Source organism: Pezoporus flaviventris, unplaced genomic scaffold, assembly GCF_033815535.1.
Source record: "Pezoporus flaviventris isolate CSIRO_AGI_PZ_B2104156 unplaced genomic scaffold, CSIRO_AGI_Pfla_v1 ptg000002l, whole genome shotgun sequence".
Taxonomy (NCBI): domain Eukaryota; kingdom Metazoa; phylum Chordata; class Aves; order Psittaciformes; family Psittacidae; genus Pezoporus; species Pezoporus flaviventris.
In genome coordinates, this window is record NW_026892550.1 from 5,869,607 (window position 1) to 5,896,172 (window position 26,566).

General features: G+C 43.5%; 1 protein-coding gene and 1 long non-coding RNA gene across 4 annotated transcripts in view; one reads left to right on the plus strand and one right to left on the minus strand.

Annotated features, from left to right (window-relative positions):
- The first annotated feature begins 1,493 nt into the window (after positions 1 to 1,493).
- On the plus strand, positions 1,494 to 12,385 carry LOC133276522 (uncharacterized). The gene is made up of 3 exons (XR_009745903.1): positions 1,494 to 2,085; positions 10,403 to 10,533; positions 12,250 to 12,385. It is a non-coding gene; the product is annotated as an uncharacterized LOC133276522 (long non-coding RNA).
- MXD4 (MAX dimerization protein 4) overlaps positions 3,872 to 26,566 on the minus strand; it is a 39,983-nt gene continuing 17,288 nt past the window's right edge. For all 3 annotated transcript variants that reach the window (XM_061467370.1, XM_061467362.1, XM_061467378.1), the window contains 3 exons: positions 11,076 to 11,190; positions 7,797 to 7,956; positions 3,872 to 6,661 (listed from right to left, as the gene is read on the minus strand). In XM_061467370.1, the coding sequence (XP_061323354.1) occupies positions 6,513 to 6,661; positions 7,797 to 7,956; positions 11,076 to 11,190 (424 nt within the window). In that variant the 3' untranslated portion in view covers positions 3,872 to 6,512. The remainder of the gene's footprint in view (positions 6,662 to 7,796; positions 7,957 to 11,075; positions 11,191 to 26,566) is intronic.

Below are 26,566 nucleotides of genomic sequence, written 5' to 3' on the forward strand. Positions count from 1 at the left end.
AAGCAACTGAACCTCTGTGGGGAAGCACACCAAGACTTGTCAGGGGCCTCGGCAGGGACTGCATGGGACCAGATTGCTCCCTGCCTCTGCCCTGCCTGGTCCTTCTCCCATCAGCACTCCTCCCCAGTGCAGCAGGGGTTCCTCTGCACAGGGCTGACACCAGACAGCAGGATTCTGGGGGGCTTTCATGGGGTTGTGTCCTCAGCCTGTGGACTGTAACATCATAGCAGGCAATAGGAAACCCAGCTCCTACCAGCAGCAGTCTTTGCTCTTCCAAACGCAGCTCACTTGGCAGCAGTAATGCCAGCACTCCACCACACCATCATCATGCACTTCTTGCAACACCACGGTCCTTAAATAGACAGGGTAATTCACAGCTTCAGGAATAATAATAACTGAGAACTTTGCCATTGCAGCCACTTTAAATTGCCTCTGTTAGAGGAAACTGATCTTTATAGCATCATGAACTTAATCCTGGTTTAAAGCTTCTTTCCATTTAAATAGGCCTTGACAAAACAGTTTCACTCTGATAGGCAAGGCAAGTTTCTGGAATTTTAATACTAAATTTGAAACATCCATTATTAGCAAAATGAGGAAACGTCTATAAACACTTGTATAAACAAATCATAAGACATTGTAAATGTTGTAAAAGAAGCTACATAGGTTATAAATTGTACATGATTTACAAAAACAGTGCCTTCACATTATCATAATTGTGATACCCCATGTGGTTCTGCGGTTCTTTATTGTGCTGAGAAAAGTGGTGCTGTCCCCAAATACTGCACTGCTAGGAGTCTTTTACAGCCTTTTTTGCTGTTGGAGACTGATTTATAATAAGCTAGTAAAGAGCTGAGTTGTATTTTAATACTTTGTGATACTGTGATAGCAGTAATTGCAAAGAAAGCTGTGGTAACAGTTTTCTATGCTTTGTGCATGAAGATTTTTCCTGATTCAGCAGCTCAGCTTATTTGAATCAAACATAAAGGTATCAATGAGCTCCTTTCCATGATTTCAACTTAAAGCTCCTATTTCTGTATTTTAAAGACTTTGCTGTAGTTAAGTGCAGCACATATGACATACTGAAAGAGGCTCCGGTGGATGTCGCACACTGCAGCAGAGAGCACAACGATGGGACTTGCAAAGCTCTGTCCCAGCTCTCCTAGTAACAAAGTAAAATGCCCATCTTGGTCTGTACATCAGCAGTGTCGTGACTGTCAGATCTGACAAAATACACATGCAGAACTCGAGGCTGCCTTTTAGTGCCTTTTTCCCTGTCTTGTACAGAGCTGGAGTGATTTCAAGTATAATTACTTAGAACAGGCGCTAATGCATTTCCGTTTGCACTTTGTTTTACAGGTTGGTTCTGGTCTTCAGAAATGTAATGGTGGAAAGTCATACAGTGCCCATGGTCAGGGACAAGTAATGTTAATGATGATTGGGGTTGCACTGGGCCAACAGGGAGAAGATCCTTAGTTTATACGGCACTCCAACCCTCGTACCATACTATTGACTTGAATTGCTAAAACTCAGTGAGCTCCTTATGAAACAGCCATGAAGCCTATACACAAAGACTTGCAAAGAGGAGAAATACTACACACAAATAACAAATGATGAAAAATTAAAAACAACCCCCAAAAGGTATAAAAATCTGCATATTATGAAGAGATAATGATACAACACAATACTGCATGTGCTATAGAACATAGTACCACACACGTGCATACAAATGAACCTGTACAGTATAATACACCTGATGGGCAATGAACCAACCATTCCTGTGGCTCTGGGACCCAGGGTCTCCGGCACAGAACCCACTCACTAACACCTTCAGGTAACAGTATGACTGGTGATCAGCAGAAAGCTGTCTTGCCAGTGCTTCATATGCACCAAAATCCCACTTAAAAAGCTATAATACACAGACTCTGACTGACCTAAATGGTGTAACCAGGGTTCACGCCTCTTGTGCAAAAGGGAGGAAGACATTCTGAAACAGGAGCACCTTCTCTCTGCTTTGCCCACGGGTGAGGCTCTGGCTGGACGTGCCTCCCAGGAATACTCAACTGCCATGGATTTACAATACTCCAGGTAGAGAAAATCCAAGGTGACCCCATGTTTTCTGGCCTTTTCTGTTTCGTGTAGCCCCTGTGTTTTAGCTCTAGGTAGTGACAACACACCTGGATGGTTCTTTCTTTAACAACTCTTTAACCCATTAACAACTAGTGCATTTAGGCAGTTACTTAAGCAAATTGACTCCATTCACTGCAGAGGAAATTAATTGCTGATGTGTCTGCCCCATTAGTGTTTGTAGGGAGAACAGCTCATCCTTAAAGAGTAGCTAAAGGGATTTCAGTTCTCCTCCCAGCCATTCTGGGGAGTGCGAGTTAGCGGATTAAATATCAGTGCTGTTACTGGCTCTTACCATACACAACCAATGGCCAAGTGTCCCCAGGGAAAGCAGGAGTTGAGGCCCCAAGGATGAAACCAGGCAGAGCTCTGTCCATGGAGCTCACACACACACAACTTCATTTCTTCCCATTTCAAGCTCTCTTCTGGCATTTCAGTTCATGGGTTACACAGAGGGTACAGCCAGATGCTCATAATAGTGCTGTTTATGACAGTAACTTGTTTGTAGATCAAGAGGAGTAACTGTTGTTAGGCTGCATGTGGTCTAGCTGAACCCATACACATCCATGTCAACAAAAATAACCGTGCTTAAGGGCAAAGTCTTAATTCTGTTAGATGCAAGTCGTATTAGATCTTAATTCTTTTTTCCTATCCCAAATCCTACACTGAGAAATTAGGATAGAGACTTGTCTATAAATACCAGATGAAAAACTGTCCTTCCCATGGATATGTGAGGGCCTATTTCTGCTTTTATCTGGTGAAACTCGCTCTGAACCAAGTTTGGGGTTTGTGTAAGGCAATGCAGGACCAGTCTCTGGTGAGCACTGTGTTACAGAGGATCTGCTGCTCTTTTCTGGGTATGAACAAATGAGCTGCAGTGGGCGGGGGAGGACAGGTTGGGCAGGGAGGAGGATTCACCCTTCAAACTGCAGTGGGAATGTACATGAAAAGCTATGAGTTTTAGGGTGGTTTGGTTTTATTCTGCCTCTCTGTGATGACAGAGTGCACTCACAGAGCTAGAGGAGAGCTAACCCCAGAGCAATGAAGAGGCGTGTATCCTCCTGACACCAGTGTACCACAGGGGAAAGCCCTTCCTTTCCTCTTCCCTTAGGAAAGAGGCCAAACCTCCGTGTCTCCAGAAAAAGAACTGGATGACTTCATCTCCAGAGCCCTTTCCACAGAGGAAAAGACCTGGCAGCCCTGTAATCTCGTCCCTGCTCCTTCATTTCCTATGTGGTAATTGCAGAGAAAATAGATCAGCTGAGCAGCAGCATCTCCCCACCTGAAAAGAGCACGATCATGATACAGGAGAGAGCTGCCGAGGCAGTGGCAGTATTTAACCTGGCAGCATGCAGAATGCTTTTTGCACTCCTGTTCCTATTACGCGCAGTTGTGCACTTACACACAGACACATGCAGGCATGGAGCACACACAGCACTAGGATACTATTTGTATCCCTAGGTAGTGCTGCACTGGCTGCTCTGCAGCAATAGAATCACCTCCCTGGAGGGATGTCAGAGCGCTGGATGCTGCTGTGAGTTGGCTGGGGCAAGGACCCCCAGTCCAGCCACCAGACCCCATGCTTGAACAGCCATGGCACTGCCTGCAACCAGACTGCTTCTGATGGAGCCAAAGGAGAAGGGCTGTGCCTGAAACGCCTCCTGGAACTGGCTGTGCTCGAGGCAGCAACAGCCCCCAGCTGCAATAACTGAACAAGTAAAAACAAATGAACCCTTTTTATTTCCACTCAAGATTATTCGAGTAATTTTTATTGAAAATATAAGATCTACAAAGCCATGGATACCCAGCGTGGAAGAACTCATTAAGTTAGCACATTCATCTTTCAAAGGAAAATTTCAGGTCGACCTAAGGTACAATAATGTTCAATTTAAAATCTCGGGGTTTTTTCCTTCTGTAAGGTTCAAATCTCTTTCCATTAGGAGGTTCTGTGCAAGAGCTGCTTGTCATGAAAGGAAACACTTTACAATCCATGAATGTGTTCATTATATAATAAATGAACAGCAACAATATACTAGCCTTTTTTTTTTCCTGTTAACAGTCGTGTGTTAAAGTAAACTCTTACTTTATTTTTTTCCATGATTTGGAAATTAGTTACATATGCACCAGAGGAGCTAGTAATTTCTGCTGCTTGTCAGCTACACACAATGAGTATATTGCTGTGTGCTTTCCCCAACAATGAGGATTTTAGTAATATGCAAGGTGTACAGAACGTAATACCAAAACCTGCATCACAGAAAAGGTTAATTGTTTTCTTATTCAGCTGCCAGAGTTTATAACCTTAGGCTCCTCCCCAGAGCCAAAGTAGGGGTGGCCGTCCATTAGGTTATGTAAATTAAATGTATACGTTTTCCTTGTTGGCAAGTTCCAAGCAGTAAGCGAGAGTGCAAACAAGGATCGGTAAGCTGCCACAAAATGGATTCGTATTTCTACTCCGTGTTGTAAGAGCCAAAGGGAGGACACGTATGTCAGATGTTGAAAGAACAACTGAACCTTTGTTTTTGATCGTTATGGTCAGTCTGTCATGAGGTCTTGTATCCGAATGCTAAAAATGGCACCACTCCTGGACATCCCATAGCCTTACACAGTACATTTGTGTTTCCCCAGCCACCAAGCACTGGTCTCACAGAGACCCTGACTCCATAAGCTAACAAAATACAGATTCGGGTGCTGGCGAATCCAAGGGAGGGCTGATACAAAGACAATTAACCCTCCCACCAAAACCTAATGGTATGATTTTACTTAAAGCCACACTGAATCAGTTGTGAGAGGGTGGACATACGAACGCACCTCTGTGCTTCAGCCGTAAGAAGGTGGACAACTGACCATTCCAACAGAGGGTCTCGAAACAAAGCTTAGTTGTCCTTTAAACAATGAGAAGGAGAGGCATACATAAATGGTCACCAAGGCACAATATGACAAAGGTGAAGAGTCCCTGAGACTCTGGTCTGGGTCTGTACCATTCCCCTCCCTATACAAGTAAATGAGAACATTTAGGAAAATATAATACAAAATCTCTTACAGGAAATATAGACTACACTTGCTAAAATCACTTCCCTAAAAGTGTTTATAGCTTTTTTCTTTTTTTTTTTAGTTTTTTTTTCTTTTTTTTCCTTCTTTTTTTTTTTTTTTTTAAAAGACCTTCTTTAAACAGATAATGCAAAGACTGGTCCATTTTTTTTAATTACCCGGCAAGCCAAGCTCTAATGACTTCACTAAGCAGAAGTTGTATTAAAATACAGCTTCATAGTATTGCTACAAGTTGGGTAAATATGTTCTGAACAGCTTGATGAGTACTAAATAAACTTTGCTGTTTTACAGCATACGTTTTCATTTTTTTGCACTTTTTTTAAGAATAGAAAATGCAATTATAGTGTGCAAAAGAAAAAAAAATTAATTATCTTCTAGCTGAATACTGTAATTTTAAGCCATGTCTTCCATAAAGATGTACTGACATGAGTAAATAGAAGAAAATATAAGCCAGAGATTTCACTTCCTTGCAAGGAAAGATTAACTACTGCAAACTGGATCACTTGAGTTCTGTATTCTTCAGACAAAGAAATGGAAAAACAACCCAAAAAAACACTGAAATGCTTCAGTTTCATCCCTTCCACGGTAACAGGTTGAAACTGCAGCACTGCTTTCTGCTGCTCCTGTTAACGTGGACAGAATGATTTGCTGCTGGTTGGATACTGAATACAAAAAAAAGCAGAAGAAAGTTGAGATCATCCCACATGAAGTCATTATTAGAGCTGGCTTTTCCCCGTTTTGAAGTACAGTAGTGACTTGTAAATATGACCTTTTCTAAAGATCATCTGAGATTTGAAGATTTATCTGCCTTCTTCACCCAAACAGCAGCTGCTGAATTTACTCTACAGAGCCCGCTACAGCCTTCAGAATGTTGTGGGTTTGGGTTTTGTTTTCATCATGAAAAAATACCACAAAAAGTAGTTTTAGGGTTTCGTTTCTCTGAATCATTGACACATTGTAGATTCCATTTATTCTTCCATGTTTGAAAATGGTTTCTGCAAAACTCAAAATAACTGTCAAACTCCCTCACGCCATGCTTCCAACAGGTTGAATTTAATACTTCTTGAATGGAATGACATAATTTATTTTCTTTAATTTGCAGTATGGCTACATCAAGCTAGCTTTAAGTCACAACTGTACCTAACCACAGTTCTCTGCAGCAAACCCATGATTTACAATATCTAATATTGTGGTTACAGTGCAGGGAACCGTGGGTTAAGAAACCTCCATGTCAGAGTACTGTGGTTGGGGTTTCCTGGAAGAGTGGCAGTTGACAACTCTGGAATATTCATATAAGTGCTTCAGTCAGATGGTCCTGAGTTGAGCGGGGAACTCAGGCACTATGAGAGCCTGGCATTCAGTCTGCGGGAATGTGTGTAGCCTCCGTCACTCGAACCGCTTTGCAAACTGTAGTGGTCTTCAGCATCACTGGCACTTCCAATACTGTCCATTTCACCTGGAGTAAACTCCATTCCTTCAATGTCTACTTCTAAAGAGAACACAAGAAGGCACATTTTCAGAAAGGCAGCAGCTGTAGCAAGTAATCATGGGCCAGTGTCAATCAGTGTTCAGGTGAAACCTGAATCATACTTCATTTTCTGTAATTAACAGAAAACTGGAACGGTAATTCCCGGGGAAGGGATGATCTTGTCCACCAGAGAATTAAAATCCCTTCTGTCCTCATCCACATAAATATACTGCATGGCATCAGTACCAGATGCTGTCCCAGAACTGTTCCAACCTGTGCACTGACACTGATTATAAAACACCCCAACCCTCCAAGGCTGTGGCACTGCAGCTCATCATAACTCCAACCAATGCAGGTGTCGCTGGCAGTGAGACACAGTCAGCCTGCGCCGGTGCTCACGCACAGAAACACTTCACATCATGAAATAAGGGACAGTGACAGGCAGCTTGAAGAGCTCTGTCCTCAGCGAGAACCAGATATAGAAACACTTGGTGATTGATACAGAGAAAATACTTTAACGTTTAGAATCACAGAATCATAGAATAGTTCGGGTTGGAAAGGACCTTAAGATCATCCAGTTCCAACCCCCTGCCCTGCCGTGGGCAGGGACACCTTACACTAAATCATATCACCCAAGGCCTCATCCAACCTGTTCTTGAACACTGCCAGGGATGGAGCATTCACAACTTCCCTGGGCAACCCATTCCAGTGCCTCACCACCCTAACAGGAAAGAATTTTCCTCCTTTCACAATAAATGATGTGGAATTCATTTATTCACACATATGGATTAAGACCAGTAAGATCTTTTTTTTTTCCCCAAGAAGAAGATATTATTCCAGCCTTAGTAATAATTACCCTAAAAATTCAGAACATTAAATTCTAATTGTTCAAAAAACTGGCAAACCCACATGCAGTGTGGCCAGCTTTAAAATCCAAGCAGTACTAATGCTTCACAACTGCTTAGAAAAAGAAAACATTTCCCAAAGCATGTAAAAGAGACGCAGTAGGTTTTCATCCTGCAAATCACACAATGGAACTATTTTGCCAGGGTTTTGCTGAAACCTTGGATTTAGTTCTAAATGCTTTTCTTGCTTCCCTGTTTACTTTTCCCTGCCAGCTCCTGCAAGTCCCTTTGGGAAGCCCTCGTTCAATTACCTTGTTCAGAGTCAGTGGATATTGTTGATCCCATACTGTCAGTGCGGATGCGCTCCATGCCCTGCACGGATAGCTGCTCCAACCGGCGCTTGAGGTAGCGGTGCTCCCGCTGTAATTGTTCTTTAATATTTAGAGCTTTTCGGTCCTGTTCTTCCAATTTCTGAAAGGGAGAAGAAAGCCAGTGAGCTGACAGGTTTTATCATGTTAAAACCCAGGTAACTGAAAATCTGCTCATGAACAGTAGCATAGAATCATATAATCACAGAATGGCTTGGGTTAGAAAGGACCATCTAGTTCCAGCCCCCTGCCATGGGCAGGGGTGCCTCACTCTAGACAATATCGCCTAAGACTCTGTACAACCTGGCAGTAATTTTAAAGCAGTTTAAATGTTTTCATTAACTCAAAATTTAAATTAAATTTAAATTGTTGTTTTTTTTTTTAAATTATAATGTTATAGAAGTCAGTACAATTTAAGCAGGCTGGGCCAGAGCTGAATTTCACAATAAGATACATGAATATATGGGGAAAAAGAACCCCAAAATCTCTCAGCGATTCTCTTGCCACCAGCAGCCGCTCCTCAGCTAAAACCAAATCATTGTTGCCTTGGTTGTGGGGAATCTTTAAATTACTTTGTCAGGCAAAGCTGGCACCATCTCTGATAACTGGAGTGTAGCTCAGGTTTCAGTCAGAACATAACGCCTCTGTAGGTGACATAAGAGGCTTATCACCATGCGGGAATCACTGCAGCCTCCCGAGTGCTCTCCCTCCTACTGCAGGCCATGGAAATTTTTAACATTTAAAAAGCTTCATTAACAATAGGCAGTATTAATTATATACAGTAGGAGGAATTTACTAACAATTCTCTTTATTCTTGCCTGTTTTTTTCCCTCCTTGAACTGCAGCACAGCAAATACTATAACTCGGTGACAATGTCCTACAAAATCAGTGGTATTAATCCAAAACTTCTCAGCAAACAGCCTGTGAAAGGTTCCTTCCACACATGTACCTAAAATCTCCCCTCTGCTTGAGTAAAAGACAGTATTAGTTATGGAAATAGAATATTTCACACCTGGTAAGATGTGCTGCACTGTTGGTCCAAATGCAGTAACAGAAATAGTGTGTTTTAAGATTTCAGCTGAACCCTCTTCCAAATCACTGATAGCCATTTAAAAGAAATTACTATGTAATTAGTGAAGAAAGCGTAATGAGTATGATGGGATCAAGAGCAGGAAGGACAGAGAAATAAAAATGCCTCGTATCATTTAACAGAATTACCTAACCAATGAAGTGAATTACATGTTGTAGCAGCAAAAGCACTTGTAAGAAAGACCCTGTTTCTGCTTGAGCTGTGTTTACAGGACACTGAGATTTAGGAGATGTGCAGGGACTGAGCACAGCTGCTGCCAGTCCCTCCCTGCTGAGCGAACCTCTGCTGGGTTTCCTGAGGAGAGCAGGGGGACACAGTGCACAGCAAATCACAACCAAACCCATTCCAGAGGTCTGGCTGTTCCAGTGCCAGCCTCAGAGCAAAAGTATTTATCTTTGGAAAAAAAACCCAATTGACACTATTGAATTGAGCAGTTTCCTGGCTGAATGAAATCTAACTTCTGCAGCCCCCTCCCAGGCAATACACTCTGTAGATACACATCATACGTGGATACACAATAAGAAAACGGGTTGGCACATCCACGTACGCAACAAACCAACTGTGCCCAATTGATCAGATTTCCTTTTCCCTGTACTTTCCTGGCTGCAATCCCACACTTTAACAACTATTTTAGGAATGAGCTCAGTGATTCAGATCCAGGAGACTCAAAACCATCTGATTCTTCAGGGCAAGCTGCAGTATATGGGGAGGGTGAATGTGTGAAAAGTTCAAAGCTAATGACTGTATTCGAAATGGCAGAGAGGCACTGGCATGCTCTGGTGGTGCAGCGGGGAGGCAGCTTGCCTGATGAAGGGGAGCAATTAAGTGGCACCCCAGTTAGGGCAGATTCAGTTAAAATCTAAGAGAAGGTTAAACTTCAGCCTCAGTTTTCAGAAGAACAAGTACTTTGTACCGAGCACGATGGACTTGGACGGAATCTGCTCCTAGCTGTTTTTATCAGCAGCTGACAGGGTGACTACATGGCTAATCTCTCACACTTGCCACTTGTAAAAACAGTTCTTCAATTTGTATGCATAAGCCCATGACAGGGGGGCAGCCCGAGACAAAACCCACATGCAGTGCCTTTCACGCATGCTAGCCTCCATTATAAACAAGAGGCTGAAATCTCAAATGGTAAAACCAGGGCTTGCCCAGCTGGAGTCAGTCTGCTTCTGAGGGCTCAGTAAAGTTGCTCACAAGAAAGGTTTTGCTTAAGTTAATCTTTAATTCTTCATCTGAATCACACACGTTCCTGCAGCTGCAGTGGATCTCAGTGCTGTGCAACCGCAGGCTGATCTCCAAAACACTCCATGATCACCGGCACTGTTTCACCTCTCCTGACACTTCTCTTGACCTGTTTCCCTCTAACACTGAAAAAAATGCCAGCCTTGCACACGGCAGCAAAAACCTGTTCTTTAACTTTTACATTTGAATACTTGTTTGTCTTATGTCTGCACAGAACCCTGGTCTCCTGAAAACGATGACAGTGAAAATGGGAGTGAAGGTGTCTTTAAGAGAGGAGGCCTGAGGAATAATTCCCTTTGAAATTACCTTTGCCGGTGTATAACCTGTGCTGCTGCTGGATCACAGGTGAGATTTTGGGTTTTGTTCTACTCTTGTTCCACCCATGCAAGGGAGAGGCAACAAACAGGAGAGTGGATTTCATTTTGGTTTCTTTTAAATGATTAAAAAATGCTCCAGGATCTGGTCATTAAGATGTGGGATGGGGATAGGGCTTCCTAGTAGCTATAATTCCTTTGACTCCATTAGATTTTTTGATCATGAATAGATCTGGCTTTTTACATTGAAATCAGTAAAGTACAATGCTACTTTACTTAGTTCTTAAAAATACATCTATTAATCAAAGAACAGCTCTGATACAGATATTAAACTGAATGTAAACTATTAGCAACTAAGCAGAAATCACATAAATCACTGTTTTATACATCTTGAGACTGCAGGTAAATTGCAAACTCTTGATGCTGTGCCTGAAATCCTTGCAACTAATAAAGGCCAATATACCCAGAAGATCAGACATATGGATATGGAGTTGTGTGAAAATTAGCTTCCTTTCTATGGATTCTGGAAGATTCTGCTTTAAAAGAAATCAAAGGATGAATGAACGTTTTTACCTTGATATGCATCTTGGCTCTTTTCAACAGACTTAGAGTGGTGTGCCGGGTGCTGTCCGGCCCGAGCGGCACGAGCTGTTTTAGCTGTTCCAAATATAGCCGGAGTTTAGCCCGCCTGAAATGATTAAAAATGAAGAGCATTGTAGTGAAGTTGCACCCGAACAGCACATCCTATATGCAAACACCATCTGTTTGCAGGAGCTCTGTGCACAACTCGATTCAATGGTGGCTTCCTTTCCCCTCCCTTTGGCAAAGCTTCAGACCTAAAGGTCACTTGAAATGCAGTTAACACTGCTTAGCACATGCAGACAGCAGGTTCGTATCTGTACTGCAAAGCTGTTTGCTCAGCCTGGGTAGACCCATCTTAACGAAGGGGGAGATGTGAGCAACCCAGGCAAGGCTGCACACTGAGCCTATGACTGGGTAAGGAAGGAGAACTGGGACTTCACCCCAACAGTGATTTTTGCCATCAGCGATGAAGCTGTGAGAGCGAGCAGGGGGGCTGCAGACCCCAGCTTCCCTCTCCCTCATTAGCCCTTCCCAACGAGATAGGACACATTCCTGGTACACAAGACAAGGGCATGCATGCAGCTCTGCACAACTCATTGCTGCTTCCAGACAAGGTTTATCAATGCATTGTAACAGGGAGGTCCTAATGCCCCTTCTCCTCCCATCCTGACCCACATTCCCCCCCCCCCCCCCCCCCCCCCCCGAGGAGGAGATGCTGCTTCTCTCACTGTACAGCCATGAAAACCTTTATTATCAACACACAAGAGAAAATACACCCAGCCATTTTGGGTCCTGCTTTCTCTGACACTCCCTTGCAAGTATAACTACTGCTGCTCTCAACAATCTCTCCTTTACTAATGACATTAAAACTATCAGTAAAAAGAGCATCAGCAAAGCAGTTATTTCTACAGATGCTTGGTTCCCAAACTTTGACTGTCTTTGAGAAGGATGCTGGCAATACAACAGTCTGTGAAACAGTGGCTTCAACTACCCAAAGCAAGGCAATGGCAAACCAAACAACACTATGTGAGCATCTCTACACCTAAATCCAGAAGAAACTCTCTCCTGGTTATAATACACTGATCCATACCATTTTGCAATGGGATAGAAACGGATGCAGAAGCGCTTATATGAGCAACACGTCTAATATCTTCCTTTCCTCCAGCCTGTTACAGACTGAACAAAGCAATGACCTGGAGTGTACCAATATCCCCCACAAAGCTAATAATAAGAGAAGTAGATCACAAGTGTGAGATGAACAACCATCTTGTTCAAATCTGCTCGATGCTGCATGAAGGAAACACACTTTGCAGGAAATTTAATGCTTCTACTCAAAAATGAACCTTCTGTTAAACAATCAGTTCAGAACCAGAATCCAGCAGCACTGTTTGAAATGCAGAGGATTTAATATGCACTGAATGACAAGTTACACGTGTGTAATTGCAATGATTAGTGTAATGTGACAACCACTTGAGAATTAATGGGGAAAAAAACCAAAGCAAAATAAAATCTAATTAAAATACAGTAATGACTGCACACTCACATGTTCTGGCTGCCTATAAATCAGGAATGTATTAGGTAGGAAACCAAAGAGCAGTTCCATAAAATCACTAATTCCTTCTTCAAGCCACTCAGGGGAAAAAGGAAATACTGGTCAAAATGTGATTCTCAAGAGAAAACTGATGACAGACTTGGTTCAGGCCCGTGGTTTGTTTTTAACTGCAAGACTCTAAACTTCACCACCTAAATGCTATGACTGAAACAACAGCAACAAAGACTGGGATAAATATGCACAGAAATTGCCCCATCAGTTCACAGGTGCCTTGTGGCTGCTACTGGGACACTGAGCTTTCAAATAGCAAAATGCCAGAAATAGGGAATATAGGTACTTATACAGAAAATCCTTATCAGGTGAATGTCTGTTCCTGGGGCTGCAGCACCCAACAACCACCTGGCTGATTTGGGTTTAAATATAAAAACTCGCTCCAGGACTAAACTGAAATAATCTTTTAGTTTTTAAATGGCCTCTACAGACACACGAGATCATCTGCGTCACTCAGCACAACTTGGATGCAACTGTATTTAGACAGCTGACAAGAGAGTGGGGACTGAAGATAAAGGAGGATGTGGCAGAGGACAAGAATAGTATCCAAGCAGTAAACAGAGAGTTAAATACATGGAAATGGAATGAACAATATACTTGGACTAATTGAAAGTCTAGTGAGGAATAAACAGAACTGTTGATCTGAGATCTACTTAATATTAATCCTGGAGAACGTTAATGAAGCCGGACTACATACTCAACTTCTCTGCCTCTATTGCTGTTTGAAGAAAGTCTGCCTGCTGCAGGGAGAACGTAAGGAGTTAGTGCACTTCCTTACCATCAACTGGGAAGTTAACAGAATCATCACCAGGGTGTGAGGGCACAGGCTGTGAGTAGTTTTAAAGCACTAATTCTTTTCTGTTACCTGCCAACCAGGTAAACCAGGACTTCACAGGAGAAGAGCATCACAGGACTGACACTAAGGAAAGCATTTTAACTGACCAGTAAGAGGAACTGAAACGCATAGTATTAAAACATTGTTTTAAGGCATTCTAAGCACTAGCAGTTGATAGGACTAAACGTAATAAACACACTTGCTAAAAGACCTGCTCTAACTTCATGTTTGTTTTTAATGGGAGCTTACATTTAATTACTCAGCACCTATAAATCCATTAAAGATTATAAATCACCAGCTTTAATGCAGGTCTTTACGTAAGTGCAGGCATGTTTATGTGGCTAATTCATATGTTGAAACACAACAAGCAGCATGATCGATGGCATAGATTGTGAATGTAAAAAGCAGAAAACCAGCCCACACAATTCCTGTGGGTCTGGAGTAAATATCCCCCCGTCTTTCATTTAGCACATCGCAAAAGAAGTGTAAGAATGTAAGAAAACATTCCAGGCGTGTTGTGTTAACAGATCACACCAGCAGGAACACGGAACTCCAGCTCCACAGCAGATAAGTTGTAACATACAGACGCTGCCAGCTTTCATTTCTCTCTTTTTCTGCAGGGACCTGACAGCTTTTGCTTTTCCTCAGCTGCCCACTGGATGAGGGAAAGGCACTCACAGAGGTGATCGTGGCTGGAGCTGCTTTGTGTTTTGCAGCTCATGCCTCAAATTCCATCTAGAAAACAACCAAGAAAAAAACAACCCAGCAGCCTGGTCTCAGAGCAACGGGGCAACAATATCAGTGCATGAAGTGTGGTTGTAGTTGGGTAATTAGCTTCAAAACCTGCCTGTCACACCTTCACCCACACAAGGATGGTGTCAGGTCAGGACACTGGTGCCTGGAGAAGCGGACACTTAGCTCACGTGGATGCACAGAAACATCCCCCTCGTCACTGGTGCTGCATTTACCAGGGAAGGTCAGGATCTAAGAAAAACAGCCATCCAAAACCTGAATCCTGAAGCCTGCAGCTGTTTCAGGGACAGCCCCACACACAGAAAGAGGTGCATGCATGACCTGTCTCTGATCTACCATGTTTTCCTTTGTGCCAGATGATGAAAGGGTTTCAGCTGCTCAAGAGTTCACTGTTTCTCCATTAGCAAGCTCACATGGTCCTATAAATCTGCATTACAGCTCTTCTAATGCTTAATAAAAATGAATAACTAAGCCCATAGATTGGGTCAGTGTTCCACAGCAGTGGCCATGTCTAGGAGCAGTCGGGTGGTTCACCCCATTCATATAAAGCAGACAGACTCTTGCTGACTACTAACATTTCCAGCTGGAAATGCCCTGATCAGGTTTTGAATCCATGTAAACCCTAATGGGCAATACTGGCACATGTTTGAGAGCCAAGAGCAAAATGAACCCTGGAGTCCCACAATGTGGTGGGCAAAGCAGCAACTTAACAGTGGTGTTAGGAACTTCCCTGTAGTACAAGGCATCCATTAAAAGTTCATTTAAGTCCTCAGAAACTCCAGTTTGCTCCAGTGCTTGGCTGTGAAAGGCAGGAGCAATGCAAGCCAGTGAGCTATGGTTCACCACTTCCCCCAGAAAAGGCTGCCATGCAAAAGTAAATTAAGCTCTTTGACCCTAACCAATTTTGAAACTGTGTTAAATGAGTTTATTAAATAATGGTCAATAAGCTTCTCCATATGTATGAAATCCCAAATGCAAATCCATTTCAGCGCACCAAGAAATGCAATACTAAGATGCAGAGGGGAAAAAGAGGAAACAAAAACCCCTATTGTTCACACTGGATAATCTTCATTCCAAGGAAACTGCAACAATTCCAAGAAATTCCTACAACTACTTGATGGGTGTTGCAATGAGAACAAAATACTTCTTAGTGGGGCCAAATAATAGAAATAATAGAACAAGAGGCAATGGCTGTGAATTGGGAGGTTCAGGATGGACATTAGGAAGGAATTTTTTTACTAGGGCAGTGGTGCACAACCAGAATAGGTTCCCATAAGAGCTGTGGAAGTGCAGTCCTTGGAGGATTTTCAACACTTACCCAGACAAAGCCATAGACATTCACTCCAATCAATATTTCTATGAACACAGAAACCAAAATTGCTCCCATGCATGTAACAGCAAAGCACCCCCAGCTGTGTGACTTAAATCTGTGCCAGTGTGATTGATCCAGTGCTGGTAGGTTGTGGAGTGATCTGATCCACATGTAGTCCTTCCACAGGGCCTCTCTAAGGGTTTTTTAGGTCCAGCACAGCAGATGGAAGTGGCCTGCAGCTAGTCAGACAACAGACAGTTGTTCAGGCAGTAGCTGAACAGCTTTTTGACAGTAACTAAGGTTCCTAAACCATTCAAGTATAAATCTAGAGACTTTATTTGGAGGCCACTGATCTGTGCAAAGCCAGCTGGAAAGGCAAAGTGCACATCCAAAACAAGCTGCTTAGTCTTAGCATGGCATGTTTCAAGTAGGCCCTGGCGAAATTAAATGGCCATGGACACTTGTGATATGGGGTGACAGCTTCACATTCAAGCGAAACATGTGAGTGTGAACTCTGCAACCCTGGCTGGGCAAACCATGCAGACAAAGCTGGGACAGCCTTCCATGAGTTTATGGGAGGTAGCACAGGGTAGGCATTTTCTTGAAGCTGCACCAAAAGGCATAAACAAGAGCTCCACTTGTGACATCGTGCTGCTGCCAGAGATCATTTGTGCAAAGCATCAAAAGGGATATGCTCATTGTTTCTCAACAACTGTGGACAAGAATGTACAACTCACTAGAGAAAAGCTGAATTCATGACAAGTGTTCCTTGCACATCTTTAAGGTGATGTTCACATCCCCAACAAATCAGAAGAATGACTCTCTCACACGCACTCACAGAATGGTTAGGGTTGGAAAGGACCTTAACAGCTACCCATTCTGTTGGCCCAAAGCTGGCTGGAGAAGGGAAGGAGCAACTCTATCAGAAAAGTTTGTCATCCCATGGGAAGCCCCAGAACAACTCTGGTCCACACCCATTCTCTCCTACTAGCAGACTGCCTGGTCAAGACACAGAGCAGTCCTGGCCATACTGGGAGACACCTCAGAGCTGCAGCATCTCCAGCTGCTGGGTGGCAAGGAAATGGACAGAAAGCCACTAAATATTCCCATACTGCATGCTCTCAATTTCCCTTCATGCTGGCTCCAGCCAAAGTTGGCTGGATTAGGCTGGGTGCTGTTGCTTCAACACCCGCAGCCCAGCATACCTCTCACTCCATAAGGCATCACCAATGCATATATGGGCATAAAACAATGCTTGCTTGCCTCACAAGATGGCCCTAACTGTGCTTTCTGCAAGATGCTTTAATGGTAGAACTGCTTACATGGCTGAACATGTCTCTGTTTCGTATGTCCCAAATTTACTTTACTGAACCAGCTCTGTGTGCTGGTTGACATATTCTCAAATCAACTGCTAAATATACTCCCTTGGTGATACTCAGAAAAGAAAAGGACACTGTGTATCAAACACTCCAATGACACTGAAAATGCAGTCATCACAAGCCACACTAGTGACAACAGATCTATGTGAAATAGATTCAAAACCTAAAAATTACTCATTTCTGTACATTAACCATTTCAGTCCAAAAACCAGACACCCTCTGACCGTATCGCAAAGTAAATTCAGTACAAGTTTAATACAAACCAATCCCCACTTCAAAGAATATAAACTCATTTGAACTTAATCTAGGAGAAGACACACTATTACAGACTGGACAGGATTACCAAAGCTTTTCAGATTCCTTCTCTCATGTTTCATATTTTTCCCCCACATGCAAACCTATCCTGGTCACGGTGCTGTGCAATGAAGTTAATACACAAAAGTTTAAATCTAGAGCAGTTCTTCGTTGTTGCACAACGCCTATGTAATGTGGCTTAATAACATGCATAGGAGAAAGAGAAGAATCTCTGCACCAAAAATTCACTTCTGGAGTCAAATGTCCAGCTACATTGTGAACCAAAGCAGCCTGGGCCAAGCCCAGAACTCTGGGTTAGAGGCCCCTGTAGTTAACTAATGGTTGTGTTCTCTCCCTAAAGAAAGGTGATTTTATCTCCCTAACAGACATGAAATTCAGCATAAAATACAGAAGTGAGCTAACTGCAGTAGCAAAACGCTCATGTTTTTACAGGAAGATTCTTCACAGTTTCATTTATGAAATGCAAATACCTGTGTACAGGGAGCTCTCAAGTTCTAGAATCAGCAAACACAGCAGCTCAGGATCCTCTTGTGACAGGAACACAGACAGCATCATTATTCATAAACTTCTCATTATGTCTAAGTCTTTAAGAAATGCAGACCAGCAGCAACAGCTTCCCCACTGTGACAGCAGGATTCACCTGCACCAAGGTAAAATCAGAGAGGAACTCTGCCTTCTGACTCCGATACCAACCCCTTCTTACTACAGCTTGGCAGCATCTCTTAAGGGCTTCAGTTCATTTTGTGCACAGTCACACTCCTGAGCAATGACAGAATTTGGCTGCAAGTGGCTTCAATGGTACTGAAAATGAGATGTGTTCATATTGGTTTGTATGTTCCTGGGTACCACGGCCATACATACAATGTAGGTAAATACGTACTTATACCCCCCACTGCTTAGTAGAAGTTGGTACTCACTCTTGCCTCACTCCTCCTTAAGCTAATGCTTTTTAAAGTAAGTGTCATGACATTTACAGCTCTACAATACCTTTCATGAGCTACCAGAGATGATTCTGTACTAAGATGTTTGTTTACAAGGGCATTTAAAGAGATTATATATAACCTTCCATCTTAAGAAATCACAGAAATTCAATCATATAAAAATGGTTCTAAAGAAACCTATTAACGGTCCAGACAGAATTTAGCATATCTTCAGCAAAATATTAAATACGATAGAAGATAACAACACTCCACTGAAGTATAAAATCCTGTCTCTTCTATAGTTAGTTCAATCAGAAACACTTTCAATACTTTCTAATCTACAAAAGATACCTAAAATGCATTTTTTTCCCCAAAGAGGCTCTAGCTTATACTTGAATTGCACAGTCTGTTTCAGCTACACAACAAATCTGCTTTAGTGAAAAGGAAAGAAAACCTCTTGGTATTAAAGCACTGTACCATAGCAAGGCACCCAGTGTGCCGATTGCTCTGAGATGTGTGAATTGCTTGCTCACAGCTGAGTGCCTTGGAGTCAAACCTGAACATCCAGTAGTGCCCTTACAGCAAAGCTTTTGACTTTTTATTATCCCAGAAAAGATAAGCTGAACAGCAGTGTTCTGTCATAGATGCCATTGTTTTTCCACAGTAAGAACAAGATTCTGCAGTTTGTGCTGCAGGTCAGGATTCATCCAAGGTTTGTTCCACATGGCCTCTGCAACTAAACTGAGCAGCAAATCCAGCAAGGCATGGTGGCAACTAAGAGGGAGAAAAAGCTGTGAGTGCCTAATTGCAGTGATTGTTTGGGAATTAAATGCAACAGCCCTACAATCAGCGCAACCACCTGCTGCATTTACTTCAGTATTAACTAGGAGTTTCATTCTCTATATGCATTTTCAGCGTGCTGAGTGTTTTTGATGCATCACTTTTGCTGAATTGAAACCAGCCAGACGGCTTTAGCAGCCAGGTAGCTGGTGCTCATGGGGCTATCTCTGAAGTATCCAAACACAAGACATCAGCTGCAAGTTTATCTTAGCATCGCCAGCTTTCAGGGAGTCAGTGCTGCTGTGAACTTGGTCATCTGCACGTGTTCATGTGAACAATGGTCAGAAATGCCTGCTGCTGCTCCTAATGCTAATCAAGACAGAAGAAAACCTCTGCTGCCTGTTTCACAGCTTGCCATTTCAGTGTTTTGTGCATTTTATCACCCAGAAAAATATTTACGTTCTCTATTTCACCATATATAAATGCACACTGCAGCATTCACTGTGCATTTTATTTACTCTCACTTAGTGCCACTTCAGCCCACTTGCTGAGCCAAGTCTCCACACTTTATCTTTGCCTTTTTACCATCCAAAATTTGTGGCTTGTTCATGTTTTAGAACACATGCATGAAACCAGAAATTATGCCTACATCTTTCAGCAAACAGAAGTTAAGGGAAGTATTTGCAGCACCACAGATCGATGTGGTTTTGGCCAGGTAAGCCTCTTGACAGCAGTGCAGAGGAAGCTGGCTGGGACAGAAGCTGGGGACAGGTGAATACCGGCTCGTCTATGAGAGGGAAGCTGCTGATTCCCAGGAGAGGGGATGTCTGGCAGACCTTGCTTCCCTTATTGCCCTCGTCCCCTTGGCCTCTTTTCCCCATCCCTCCAGTAGCTGAGTGCAGTGACAGCTGCCCGTCCTGTATTATGAGCACTGGACAACATCAACATTTCTTCACTCTCAAAATGCTTCCAAGCCAACTTTGATGTTCACTGAGCTCCAATTCCCACCACAGGGTGAGCTGTGGTGGCTCATGTACTGCCATAAGCCAGCAGCAGCAGCTAAGACAGGCAAATGACAGCAACTCCTGAGGCTTGCTTTGGGCTGGAATGATCCTGTAAAGCATCCTGGACAATGCCAGTGCAGGACAGCTGACCAGAGCCTTAACAGCTGGTGGCTGGCCAGACTGCCTGTGTGCTGTCCCCTCAGGGGTGTATCTGACAGCAGAAGCAGGCAGACAGACTGAGGATGGTCCCAGAGTCATATTTTACTGCAGAAGAAACAAAAGCCCTGTGGTACATTAGTGCCTGTTCCCATATTGTTCTCCTGCTGCAGAGTGAGCACGAGCTATCAGAGGCATGTGAGCTGTGACGCCATGACCCAGTGCTACCCCACCACACGCTCATCCAGGTGCCTGAACTGCCTGCAGAGCAGCCCAGGAAGATAACATCAAAACACAGTGGTCAGTTTCCAAGCAGTCCTTTTCCTTCATGGGCTCAAGGCGGGCACTCAGGGGAGCGCTTGTTCAGGGCAATGCACAAGGACACCAGCAGCTCTACCTGGTACCTGTTTTAACTGCTGGGGAACCATAATCAGACTCTGCAGTAGACAGCTGCAGGACCAACATCTGACCACCCTCATCATCTCTCCTTGTTTCTTTCCAGGGTCCTCCCTGCAGCCAGGCTTGTCCTCACAGCTTTCCCCAGGCTTCAGCCATCCCACTGTCTTAAGCTGCTTTTATTTCAGAGCAGCCATGAAAGGTTTAACAGCCCTTCTTAGGTCTTGGCCATAAGCAGAAGCACCATGCAGAAGTCTGAGATGTGCTTCACAAGAAATGCCGATAGGAATTTACAAGCTATACAGGAATTCTCAAAACATCACAAGCAAACACAATGGCAGCTGGATACCATTTGTCTTTTCTGGATGGTGACCATCTCAAACTTACATGTGTAGAATTATCCATCCTTTGACCAGAAGCGGTAAGATCTCTGACCTTGAAAGAATCTGAGGCAACAGAAACCAAACATTATGGAAACAGCTGAAATCCCTCACAGCACATTTTTGCTCTTGTATGGATTTCTTTTCCTCTGCAAATAAAAAGGGGATTCCAACCTGTATTTTAGCATTTCAGCTTTCAGGTTCTCCTCATCTATAAAGAACAGTTCTCTGTATTTTAAACCTTCAAAATCAGTGTCAGACAAATACGAACAATTCTTACATCTATAAAAAAAGACATTTCTGTTTCAGGTGTCTTCTATTTTTAGCCCTGTTATCTACTGATTGTCATTTAACATTTACCTCCCAAATGCTGTAAGGCAACAGCAAGAGGGGTATCGCCTCTTACCACAAGCTCAGCATCACACACTGCCTACGTCATACAGGCAGATGAACTACGGAGCCTTGTGGGTAAATACACAAGTGATGGAAATACCATTGTAGACACTTGAAAACAGAGTCCACCAAAAAATTATCAGCCATGCTTTTAATAAACTTATTTAACACCTCATTCATCCTGACTTCCACCCATTTGTCTCTCATATTAAAATATACACACTGCAATTTAGTAGTCCTAAATTAGGCCTCTCAAGCCCATCTGTCTTACCGGCACTTGAGTTTCTTAGATTACACTGCAGGGAGACTTAAGACTTTGTTACCTCAGCCCCAGTTAGACAAGGCGAGTGCCATTGCAAGATGAGCTATTACAGTATCAAGCAGTTTTAATTCCCACTTGAAGTTACATGAAGTACACATGTACTTATACACACTGCCCGCTGAAATCCCAAGGGCTGATTAGGACTCGCCACCACTGACATAAGTGCGGTAACACTTTGGTGCTCACTGGCGGTGGAACACCACAAAGCAATTTGCACACAGTAAATCCAAACCCCAGACATCGCTCTGCAGTGCTGCAATAGGTGTGCTTTCATTCATCACCATTCACAGTACTCTTGTAAGTAATTTGTTAAGGACTTAAGAGTGCAGGTCAGAAAGAATTGCATTTATTTAAACAAGGGAAAGCTGTGTAACAACTACAGGCTTGCGCTGGGTTTACACCCAGAGGGGAACAGGAGGATAACTATCATTTTCCACAATTTAACCATTCACCAAAAGGTGGTTGAAGAGGATGCAGTCAGTCTGCCCCACAAGTGGCTCCCGGGAGCGTGTATGTCCCTCTCACACAGCGCTTAAGGCACAGGGTGCAGCATGGCTCTGTGCATACGAGCTACACGTTTATCAAGTGACAACACCCCAGAGCAAGTCACTGCTTACAAATCAGCTCGTGGCTTCAAACCGGCTTTAATTATCAGACTGCTTCCCCACATCAAAATGCTAAGCAAGAACATAGTGTCTCAGGACAGCTGCCAACAGGAAGGATCTTAAAAAAGAAAAGGGGGGGGGGGGCACAACTACAATGCTTAGAGAGGCCTAGGGACGTTGAGCTGTGGCACAGCACTAAGTGTAAAGAGCATGGTACAAGGCCTAGTGTGCTTTTCCTGCCTAATTTTAAACCTCCCTATAGACACAGTTATTTTATACATAAGTCAAATGAGGGGAGAAATAGGTTTAAGATTTATTTTTTTACACCCCACTGTATGATGCCAAATTAAAGGGGAGGCAAGTCAAACCAAATTATTTTAGCTAAATTAAAACCACACATTGCCGTCACACACTGAATGCAAGGCCTTGGGATGGCAGGCAGCCGGAATTAAGCAGCCTTCTCCTGCATTGAGTAAAATGAAGTGTGAGGCACTAGTATCTGTAAAACTGGATACCTGTGGTTGTAGTTTTAATGGCTATTGTACCTCTATAGCCAAACATCAAGTAAATACCAAGCATCCAATTGTAAGTAGCATAGCAGGCTTCCAGTATCTGAAGGGGGCCTATAGGGATGCTGGGGAGGGACTCTTCATTAGGGACTGCAGTGACAGGACAAGGGGTAATGGGTTAAAATTTAAACAGGGGAAGTTTAGGTTGGATATAAGGAAGAAGTTCTTTACTGCTAGGGTGGTGAGGCACTGGAATGGGTTGCCCAGGGAGGTTGTGAATGCTCCATCCCTGGCAGTGTTCAAGGCCAGGTTGGACAGAGCCTTGGGTGTGATGGTTTAGTGTGAGGTGTCCCTGCCCATGGCAGGGGGGTTGGAACTGAATGATCTTAAGGTCCTTTCCAATCCTAACTATTCTATTCTATTCTAGTCTAGTCTAGTCTAGTCTAAAGTAGCCTCACAAATGAAGGGACTCCACATTCCCACATGCACAAGGCACCACAAGGAACAGCAGCAATTCACACCATAGTTATAAAACCTAATCAGAGTTAACACAGCCGTATCTCTAGCTCAGCACCTAACCAACCACCTTCTTGTTCTCAGACGTGGTAAGTTTCAAGCTCTGACTGGGAAATTAAGCATCAGAAAGAGATGTGCAGAGCCGTGTCTTACTTCCGTTTTTGCTTTTACTAATACTTCCTCAACATCTGCACCTACCAATGGCCATTTTAGGAGTAGCTAATGGTGACAGGTTGAGCATGCACAAATGAAGTTAGATGGCTTTTGGGGGAAGGAGGTGGTGTGTGTTGCTATCTTCTATCATTGTAGATACTTGAGATGTCCTCCAAGGAGACAGCTAGGGACCTCTAAGACAACAGCAAGGTGCCTGTTCCAGCCAGCCAAAGGCTGCTTCAGACCCCAAGTGAAAACACCAAAGGGAAAGAAGAAATCACCATGAAGTAATTAAGAACACATATCCCCAAATGCCTTGCTGTACGTCTCCAACTCAGTCACTGAAACCTTGTAATTAGAGGTGGATAGAAAAGACAGTGAGGTCCATATATAAACAAATCTAGGGGCAGGATTAAATGCACTGACTGTAATTAAAGATAGTCTCTTCCGAGGCTACAATGAGTACTCTTACTTTCATATGAATTAAAACCCAAGCAACATGTATGTAATATTCCCTCCCCCAAACAGTGGCAAGATCTGGCATCACAGGGCAGGGGAGAGTTGCAGATATCCGACAGTCCTGCCTCAAAGTTTAGATTTAGCTTGTCACAGCACAGACAGTGCCTTGTTTATAATTTAATTTCCGTCCTATTTCCCTTTCCATTGAACAGTACAAAGCTGGCTGTCCCTGTGCCAGACAGGGTGCAGCCCAGCAGAATCTGAAAACGATCCATTTTGGGATGATAAGGCATGGAACAGCTTTTCCAGACTCTCACCCTTACCCTCCTTCTTTCATCCCCACAAAACTCAGCCCAGGTTTCTGAAGTGCTGTGTCCTGAGGTTATCTGGCAATGGAAGGAAGAGCCAGAAGTTTGGACCTGCTTGCCATGCGAGTATGTAAAGTCAGGCAGTGGGAACCAAGACACCTGACAGCCTATGTCAAATACCTGCTAGCACGTAGACCCAGTAACTGCTTCTAGCCAAACACACACAACAAGCTCCCAAATTTCCCTGGCAGAAATTACTTGCTCCACCCTTGCTGTTCATTTCAGCAGTCAACAGAACAGCATTTACCAATCGGGATTAAGTCAGCTTTCCTGGGGGAATTACAGGGTTTGCTACCTTTATGTTTTGTAAATACCAGCTAATGTGGTATGAAAGACACAGGATGTCTGTGCAGCGGTGTTTGTAAACACCGATGGTGCTCTCGACTTCAATAGGAGCTGCTGAGTTCTGGCAGCAATTACACTCCAGGTAGGCCCCTTAATTTAGCACCTCGTATCTTCACTTGGTTACCTAAATTGGAACATGAATGAAAGAAAAGCAGACGAAGTTGTGAGGCATTAATCCCAAGGTGGCAGCTGGGAGGAGAGGACTCACAACTAGTCCTCCAACCTTTTAGAGACACTTTACCATGTTCAGATGTAGTCTTTGGCTGTTCCCTGAATTTGCTGTGAAGTAGAATTTAATATATGCTTTCTTAACGTATGGCATGTAGCCTGTAACTAAAATTGCTAGTTTTCAAGTTATAAACATTGCAACATACGACCTCATGTACATACATCCAAGCTCGCACCTTTTATGTGTCAGCTATGCCAATCTCCATGCACTACACAATCAGTTACACTAAGTTGCATAGGAAAGGAACTGTGTAACATCAACTAGAATTAAGCAATAATATGAGCCACTTGACATCTTTGACAACTCCTGTCACTGTGCTCTGTTCCAGCAGGATGTGTACATAACTCAGTATACACATTTCAGTTTCCATCTCAAAACAGCATTCTATGAAGTCCCAAATCAACTCTCTCCTTCCAAAACTAGGGAGGGGTGGGGGAGGAAAGGAATCTTACCCATTCTTGTGAATTGCATAGTTCTTTAGGATAAGGAAAGTCAGTTTCAACTGCATCACATGCATGGAGTTTTAATTGGGGTTTAGGGTTTTGTTTGTTGTTGCTCCCCCACAAACAGAAGTCCCAAATTAAACTGCTGTGAAGGAACAGCATTATGGGTTTTCACATTTATGATCTGAAGTTGTGAACATGTGCTGGTTTTCACATTTATGATCTGAACACTGGCTACATGTTCATGCTCAGTACAGTTCCTAGAACCGTAACTGCATCCCCTGCAGCTGCCCGGATGTGATGTGGGGTTCAGCTTGCAGGCAGGCATGCCCAGCTCCCACTGAAATCCCCTGAGCAGGGTACAGAACTGGACCCACAGCCTGCCACATGCTAAACCACTGTGTGTACTGAGGGGAAAAACACACATCAAGAAGTACCTGACCTGCAAAGGAATTCTGTGTAGTAAATCTAAGCACAAACGTCTGCTGACAGAGACCACAAGGGAAAGCAACATGAGCTGTAACAGGAAAGTACACGTTGTTCCATCCAGAAAACAGACATTTTGAATTTGAGACCAGGCCACAGAATATCCAATACTCAAAAGGGGTAAGCAGCCCACAGAAAGAAGCACTGAACACAGAGCTGGAGATGCCAGTACAGCATGGAGGCAGGGAGAGGAAGGAACAGGACAAGCTACCCACAGAACAGAGCCACCTCTTCCAGCCTCACTTGATCTCTTAGAGTCTACTCCAGCCAGGGACACTGGGTCATCGAAATCTTGTGCCCATGACATACTTGGGAGAAAATAATCCAGCCTCCTGCAGATGTAGTGTGAATCCTGACTGCGGAGCCAGCCTTGCCTCGAACAGCTGGAGCTGTACTGCTTGGTTCCAGCTGCGTTTGCCACCTCTTCAAACCACAGCAGGTACCACTTCTGTATATCCAGTGTCTGTCTATGGGCTTCCACAGACTTGACTGGCTGGGATTCAGCCAAGGATTCCCACTGTGCTACCTAAGACTTGTTCAGAGGCCAGCTTCTTAAAGCCATTAGCTGCCTAAATACCTTAAAAAACAAAACCCCCCAAAAAATCAAGTTCCACTTCACTTGCCCAGATGTAGCTAAGCAAGCTTAAAAGGAAAACATATCGTTTATACCTAACTCCACACATCTCTTCCTCCTCAAGAGAGCAGTCACCATCAGGCATCTCTTCCCCTCTATCAGGACCTAGCTGTTGTCTGTGTGGTCCAGAAAGTACTTGGAAATCTGGCTCCTCTATCTCCATTTTGTACCACACCAATCTACCCCA